The 8,446-nt window shown below is 48.4% G+C and overlaps 1 protein-coding gene across 1 annotated transcript; it reads right to left on the bottom strand.

Annotated features, from left to right (window-relative positions):
- Positions 1 to 330: 330 nt before the first annotated feature.
- Positions 331 to 8,031, bottom strand: LOC308468049 (uncharacterized protein). Its single transcript, XM_080989997.1, has 4 exons — positions 7,573 to 8,031; positions 5,315 to 5,408; positions 3,761 to 3,866; positions 331 to 1,132 (listed from the first exon to the last, which is right to left on the bottom strand). Exons 1-4 carry the CDS (start codon positions 7,810 to 7,812, stop codon positions 1,042 to 1,044), a joined length of 531 nt encoding a protein of 176 aa, XP_080846123.1. The 5' UTR covers positions 7,813 to 8,031; the 3' UTR covers positions 331 to 1,041.
- Positions 8,032 to 8,446: the final 415 nt, after the last annotated feature.

Raw genomic sequence — 8,446 nt, 5'->3', positions numbered from 1 at the left:
GATTGCCTCGCCAGATAAGGCTGTATGCATAAGCAACTGATGAAGCTGAGCTATAGTGAGCCAGACTGCTGGTCCTTCTAGCTCAATATTGTCTACACTGACCGGCAGCAGCTCTCCAGGGTTTCAGCCAGTGCTCACCCGGTGCTGCCTGGAGATCCAGTGATTAAGCCTGGGACCATCTACATGCAAAGCAAATGCTCTGCCATTGAGCTATGGCTCCTTGCAATTAGTTCAGGTGTGGCGGAGGATGAAAAACAGAATATGAAAGATAATAAATAAATAAATAAATAAATAAATAAATAAATCTTACACGCGCTTTCAAAAAGCATCAATCTTTTTTTAAAAAAAGTATGTTATTGATTTTCAATAGACATATAAAAACTACAATTGAATCCCAAGCATAACCAAACAAAAATGATGTTTAAGCTGTCTTCTGTACTACGTAAATACAAATGTATTTGTATTAAGGTAAATACAAATAGCATAACTCACTTGTGCAAATAACCACCACCCCACCCCCCCGGGATACATGTGTCAATGGAAGTTTAATCAAGGAAGCTGACTTGTTGACATAAATAATAAACATAAACCATGTTGTTATAAAATTTTAGGGTGTGCACACATAGCAGACATATACTCCACAGAAAACCAGTCCTTCACTCTTCAGAATTTCGGAAATATTCCCTGCGAAAATTACACTTTATTTTAGCTAACAGAACAATCCCAAAAGCCATCTTGGCTCTCCTAATGACTCTAAATATTTCTTCTGCAGAAGGAAATGTCTTGGGAAAACCTTTCCCAGTAGTTCTTTTCACTTACAAATCCTGTCTTAAGAACATATTTTGTGTATGAATAGGGTAGGCCTGTGACCTGGATTCAGGAAATAAGATATTTACCAGCCCAAAAGAATGGCTCAGGCTCGCCTGGTAAATGCAATCAGTGACCATGATTAGATATCTTGCCAGACAAGAGGCAAGCTACACACTCTCAAATTTCTTTTCTCTTTATGTGACAGGTGTATGTTTTTTGGGTGGTCTTTGGCTAAGGGGCTGGGCAATTTCTAAAGTCTTTAAAAGTTCTTGCCCACCCTTGTTCGGGGTCCTCACTGCCTTGCAAGGGAGGGTGGGCTCTCCTGCAACAGGAAAAAAAAGAGATCTGCCTTGTTTTCCCTGGATCCTGCCTTCATCTATTCTTCTCTGACCGATAATGGACAGGGGACACTGTGCCCCTTGATGGGGAGCTGGGCTACAAAAGCCAGCCCCACATTTTTCTGTAACAAAAATGTCCTTTTAAACTTGACCCTTAAAGCATTCTGCTGTATTAAGATAGTGACTCTAAGTGTGCTTTTTCTCAAATTCTAGCAAACCAGTTTTGGATAGTAAGACCTGAACGTATCTTCCACTCGGCTGCTCTGTCTAATGAAGTGGAATTGAGAGAATGAAGCACATTAAGTATATCCTTGCCACAGCCAACAGGAATTGCTATCACTTTCTAATGAAAGAAGAGCTAGTGCTGTGTCGGGCACAACCTGTTGATGTACAATATTAGATATTTCTTTTAGAAATAATTTCTCAAAAAGTTGGATCAGGGCCTACGCCCATCAAATATGCAGGAAATATGCATCAGTGTTTGTGGCATTAAGTAAGATGGTTAGGACAGAAGAGAAGGAGATAAACTTAGTGGCATGGAGGGAAACCTTGTTCAGATGAAAGTTATTCGTTTTATAATTTTCCTGCTTGATCCTTAATGATAAATAACACCAGCTGAAACATAGTGCATCTCATACAGTACATGCACATCTTGAGCTAAACAGTAAACAAATCCCTAACTGTTGCCCAAAGCATAAAGAACGTGAGCATGACCAATTTGCCACAGAACTCACACCAAATGCAAAGCAAGAGAGAGAGGCTTGTCTTGAGGCGAAGCAGAGTGTGGCATAAAGTGAAGTTGCTTGTTGGAGCTTGGAGAGCTAACTAACCATTGGAAATCTAGGGTTTTTGTACTTATGCTCAATGCATCTTAAAGGAGAACAGATGAGCAATTCTTATAATACCAATATTTATTTATTTTTGGTAGTCTATTAAAATCCCAACAGTTTCCTCTGCTTATTTAGTAGTTGAAATAATATTGTTATAAGTTTTTTTTTGGGGGGAGACCCCCCCAACCGAATAAATTAATCAATGTAAGGATGTAGCTAATTATTTGGAGTATTGAATGTAAGATTCCAGGCCAGTGGAAAAATACAGGCTAAGTTTCCTTTCCAAACCAGGGCCTCACCTAGGATAGAGGCATTAGCATGACAAAAGGTGTTGATGACCCCATCACAGAGGAATCCTTGGGCCAGGGCAGGCAGGGGTTGCCAAGGTGACGGGGAGGGGGAAGGCTTTGCTCACAGGAAAAATGTGCCTCTAAAAAAACTAGACTTGGGATAGCAGGCAGATGGGAGGGGTTTGGGCAGGGATTTGATGGGAACAAGAAAAGAGAAAAGGCCAGAACCATCTTTGCTGCTGACTGTTGAGGCGGCAACCAAGAGACTGGGTTATATTGAATGAGATCAACTTTACTAATACCATGATCCACTACAATGATAAATCCTGTATAAAGTACAGTTTGACACCCCTGTTTACAAATCTAACAACACGTCCAAAGTGGCGGGAATGTTTAGCAGATTTTTATGCTGCATTGGTTTAAAATTCACTTTGCACAAATAATCACCAATCTCTGAAGTGGAAGGATTATCTGAGGAATAGAGATGAGAATAAAAAGCTAACAAAGGGACTGTGAATTTTCTGAGAGGCATAACACATTTCACCATTTCTGACTTTGATTGTGGGCACATGTGCTAAACCCTGTCTGTGGTGCCTACCCCTTTACTCCAAATGATGAGACAAGAGACCAGAGTATGGGTTCAAATTGGCCACAACTTTATTGAACTTCAGAAGTGGGAAACTTGGCACAGGCCTTGGCAGGTAACCCTCTCAGCCCGCCTGGCTGAGGATATGCAGGCAGATGAGGTCCAGTGAGAGGGGACTGCAAGCACAAACTTACACAGCATGCCTTTCCACCGACCTCATCCCAGGAGTTTGACCTACATACCACCGCTCTAGGGCCAGGGACTCCTGGTTTTTGCCCTTTAACGGGCCCTGCGAGCACTACTGCATGGGGAGGGAGCATGAATGCACCCCCACCCGACTTGATGTTAGACTAAAGGCTACCTTGCCAAGGCCTAAAAACCGCCACCCGAGGGCCTAAGTGGCCTCACCACCAAGTCCCACAACTGAGGACCAATCAAACCCTGCAGTCTACCCAGTCCCTAAGGACTTGTCGCAAGTTGTGCAGCCAGAGGTCATTACCCAGTGGGGTCAGGTGCACTCCATCCTCCTGGAATAGGTCAACTCTATCTGCTGGGATGGTTGGATGTGGGATAGAGAACACACCAATTTGCCGCATGGTATTGCGCATGGCCCTGTTAATTTTTCCCACAGCATAATTGATGCGAGAGGGATTGGAAACTCCCCCTCCAGTGCAGACGGGGTAGATTGGACCAGCCAATAGTCATTGTCGGGTACAAGGCATGCAGGCTTTTTATATCTGCCCTTGCAGCAAGGGCCAGGGCAATGCCTTTTTGTTCCACTAGATCGTTCTCTCCCGCATGAATAATCACGACCCTCGGAGGGCCATGCGCCACCACAGCACTACGCAACATAGGCATCAAGCTCCGCCAACGCATGCCCCACTGGGCAATCCAATAAATGCGTACCTTAGGGAGGATGTTAAGGTTATGCCACCACTGTGTGAACATGCATAATCCGCTGCCCAATGGACAATGCTGTGGCCTATAACCCAGCTCTTCATGGAGGGTGAACCTGTAAGAAAATTAAATTGCAAGCGGTAAGGAGGAGGAGCCGGGACAAATGTAGCTTTTGTAGGCTGCAGAGCGCCAGCACCCCAGTGTCTTGATGTGGGCAGGGTCCCAACCCTGTACCGCCGCTGAAGTGGCAGCCCTGATACGGAAGGAGTGCCCAGAATATTCCTGGGGACTAACGCCACAAGCCAATAAGGCTTTGCATAAGACTGCTGTGAACTGAGATCGCGTCAGAGGGCGTGTGTTTGCATGCATGAAGAAAGGGCCCTTGCACTTGGGCCAGACACTGAAGAAGCGGCATGTGTCCTGATACGGGCAGGGGCCCTCCTGTTCTGTCGGGGACAGTGCCAGCATGACCCCTTTCTGCAATTGGTCAGTTTTTGAGGACCGAATCTTGACATTCAGTGGGTGGACTTAATGGAGGAGACCCAGCCAAACACTTCCCAATGTGCACTGCACCAAAAAAGGCTAGGGAGAATGCAGCCCGAAAGAGACGTGTTTCGAAATTTGACCATCAGATCTCTGGTAGTTTTTTCAAAATTAGATTGAGTGTGTCGATAGTGATAGGCTTCCTGCCATCTTGACGTGGGGGAATGACACAACGCCACCCAGCCAGCAGCTTCTTGACGTGGAAGCTGTCACAGGGGTCTGGCCAACGAAGGAATTTACAAAAGAATAAAATAGCTGCCCTGTAAAGCATTAAAGTTTTATGGCAAGTCCCTTGCGCTTTAGGAGTACCAAGAATTGAAGCACCTCCTCCTCGGATGCACGCCGTGTCACGGAGCCACAAAAGCACCCAAAGGCATCCCAGGCCCTGGAATCAGCGGCGTAGCGTGGGTTATCAGCACCCGGGGCAAGGCAAGTAATTTGCGCCCCCCTAACCCGGGGCAAGGCAAATAATTTGCGCCCCCTAACCCGGGGCAAGGCAAGTACAGTAATTTACTCTCCCAAGCAGCAGCAGCAGCAGCGAGGCTTCTCTTTCCCCCGCGCTCTCCTGGAGCTGCCTCTTTTCTTTCCTTTTTTCCCTTTCTCCAAGGCTTTTCACTTTCTCTCCTTAATTGATTCCTCCTCCACACCGCAGCGTTTCCTAGCTGCTTCCCCCCCCCTTCCCCTCTCTCTCCTCCTCGCTCTGCTTGCCTTGCCCTGCACCGGCAGCAGCAGGCGCAGCCAGACCCCCGCCAGCCAGCCCGCCCGCCCGCCCACCCGGCTTCCTCTCCTTTTTTTGCCCGCGGCAGAAGGCTTCGCTCTCCCCCTTCCGCGACCTCCTCGCCAAGCCGAGCGAGCGCGGGCTCCCTAACCCGTGGATTTTAGTAGGGGCAGAGAGCTGCTAGTGCGAGTGCGCCCCCCGCCCATGTTGCGCCCGGTGCGGCCGGCCCCCCTGGCACCCCCCACGCTACGCCACTGCCTGGAATAAGAACGTCTAGTGGAGGGTGCTATTGCTGACAACACTCCCTGGTTTACTTCTCGCTTCCAATCTCCCACAGATAGGGAAGGCGTCCGAGGTCTGGGCTGCTCCTGGTGCCAGCTCGCAGAAACGCTCCATCTGGAAACGAGATAACGCATCAGCAATGTTATTGTTAAGGACAGGTATGAAGTGGGCAGTGAAATAAATATTGTGCCGCAGGCACTCCAGCGCAAACAGGCGCAGCACCCTTATGACCCTCTGGGACTTTGCTGACTGCCTAGATATAACTCTTACCACCGCTTGACTATCGGACCAGAAACAGACCCTGGAATTCAAGAAGAGGGTTCCCCAGATGCGAATGGTGACTAGAATAGTAAAAATTCTGGAATTAAATCCCGAGTGATGCCTGCTGCATGCCAAGAAGATGGCCACGGCTGGGCACACCAATGGCTCCTGAAGAACACGCCCAAGCAAAGCGGCCAGAAGCATCAGAATGGACCTGGAACTCCACCACAGGTTTAAGGCTCTTCTGCCAAAATGAAACCCCATTATAATCCTGCAGGAATGCAAGCCAAACCCTCAGATCGTCCTTTATCTGCTTTGCCACCCTAATGTGATGGTGGGGGGCTACCCCTCCAGCCGTGAGCCGTGCCAGAAGGGCACAAAAGGCACGGCCTGGCGCAACTACCCTACATGCAAAATTAAGATGACCCAATAGGGATTGCACCTGGGAAAGGCTGGTCTTTTTAACCCCCAGCATTGCCTCCAGCAACATTTTCAAGGATTCCAGCTTGGTCTGCGGGAGGCGCGATGACTGCCGAATTGTGTCCAGTTCAATACCCAAGTAGGAAAGGATAGTACTGGGCAAAAACAAACAAGAGAACTGGGCAAAAACAAACAAGATGAATTTTAACAGGGAGAAATGTAAAGTATTGCACTTGGGCAAAAAAAATGAGAGGCACAAATACAAGATGGGTGACACCTGGCTTGAGAGCAGTACATGTGAAAAGGATCTAGGAGTCTTGGTTGACCACAAACTTGACATGAGCCAACAGTGTGACGCAGCAGCTAAAAAAGCCAATGCAATTCTGGGCTGCATCAATAGGAGTATAGCATCTAGATCAAGGGAAGTAATAGTGCCACTGTATTCTGCTCTGGTCAGACCTCACCCGGAGTACTATGTCCAGTTCTGGGCACCACAGTTCAAGAAGGACACTGACAAACTGGAACGTGTCCAGAGGAGGGCAACCAAAATGGTCAAAGGCCTGGAAATGATGCCTTATGAGGAACGGCTAAGGGAGCTGGGCATGTTTAGCCTGGAGAAGAGGAGGTTAAGGGGTGATATGATAGCCATGTTCAAATATATAAAAGGATGTCACATAGAGGAGGGAGAAAGGTTGTTTTCTGCTGCTCCAGAGAAGCGGACACGGAGCAATGGATCCAAACTACAAGAAAGAAGATTCCACCTAAACATTAGGAAGAACTTCCTGACAGTAAGAGCTGTTCGACAGTGGAATTTGCTGCCAAGAAGTGTGGTGGAGTCTCCTTCTTTGGAGGTCTTTAAGCAGAGGCTTGACAACCATATGTCAGGAGTGCTCTGATGGTGTTTCCTGCTTGGCAGGGGGTTGGACTCGATGGCCCTTGTGGTCTCTTCCAACTCTATGATTCTATGATTCTATAGTAGAAGGGCCCTCAGTCTTTTCAGCAGCCAGAGGTATGCCAAAGTCAGCCGCAAGGCACATGAATGTAGCTAAGGATAGGACACAAGCAGCGGAGTCTGGGGTTGCCATAATCAGAAAGTAATCCAGGTAATGGGTCATAAAAGGGGAACCAGATGTAGTTTTGAAGGCCATTCAATAAATGTGCTGAAGGTTTCAAAGGCCGCACAGGCCACAGAGCAACCCATGGGCATAGCCTTGTCAAAATACCAGCTATCCCTGAATTTGAATCCTAGGAGCCAAAAATCTTCAGGATGAACTGGGAGCAGCCGAAAGGCTGACTCGATGTCGCATTTTGCCAATAAGGCCCCAGGGCCCAATTCTCTGATCATTTTGATGGCTATGTCCAAGGACGCATATTTAACTGAACAATGCTCCCGCGTTATGGCATCATTTACAGACCCACCCCTAGGATAAGACAGGTTGTGCATCATGCAGAACTCACCAGGAAGTTTTTTGGGCACTATGCCAAGAGGGGAAACTATAAACTTTTTGAACGGTGGGGCCGGGAAAGGGCTGGCCACCCTGCCTAAACGCCACTCTTTTTCAATTTTGTTAAATGCAACAAGGGGCATTTCCTTTACCGACTTTTGATTGGGAGGGGTTCTGGATACCGGTGAACTGGAGACAGGGATGCGGAAGCCATATCGGAACCCTGCCTCCAAGTAGTTGGCTGCGGTCCTGTTGGGATAAGCTTGTAACAACGGTAACATCGCAGAGAGGTAGACAGGGGTTGCGGCTAGGGCGGAAGAAACCTCATTTTCGGGAGGTAGCCTTGGCTTGCTAGGCTCCGGAGGTAGAGGCTCCAGAGTCTCCTTTGGCATCTTGGCTCTACTCCCCGATCCTGTTTTTTGAAAACTGCAAAAAGGGGGCTTAGCCCGAAAACAGTCCGTGAGTGAGGACCACCGCAGCGCTCGCAAGCATGGTCAAAACGGCATCGGTCCCTGCTGCACAACCCATTATTAAACTCCCAACAAGTTGACATAGCCACCCTTTGCACTTTGGAGGGAGGTTTGCCTGACTTCTCTCCAAAAGCCCTTTTTTGGAAGATCATTGTCCTTGATGTCCCAACGCGCCTTGGGTTCTTCAGCCGCCCTCTCGCAGAACAGCTCACCATATGCTAAAGCTGCAGAGTCCCCTGCCATTTTTCTGGCTTTTAAGATGATGCCCAGATAGTTAGCCAAGTGCCAAGCCCTATTGGGGTAAGCAGCGGCCACCAGGGGAGAAGGTAAGCAGCCAGGCCATCGGGGTAAGCAGCAGCAGGGGAGCTATGCCAAGCACCCACCCCCGCAAAACAAGCAGGCCAGCCATGCGGCCTGGTTGGGACCCACGCCACTCACTCAAGTCAGCAACACCGGTGGCTGGCGGCAATACAACCCCCCGCTGACGTAAAACCCAGCAGGCCGCACCTGCGGCCTAGTTGGGCCCGCACAGCCCGCTCTAGGCCTACAGCGCCCC

The sequence above is a fragment of the Podarcis pityusensis genome (assembly GCF_964106645.2).
Source record: "Podarcis pityusensis genome assembly, chromosome: Z".
NCBI lineage: Eukaryota > Metazoa > Chordata > Lepidosauria > Squamata > Lacertidae > Podarcis > Podarcis pityusensis.
This window is presented reverse-complemented; position numbering and strand designations above follow the sequence as displayed.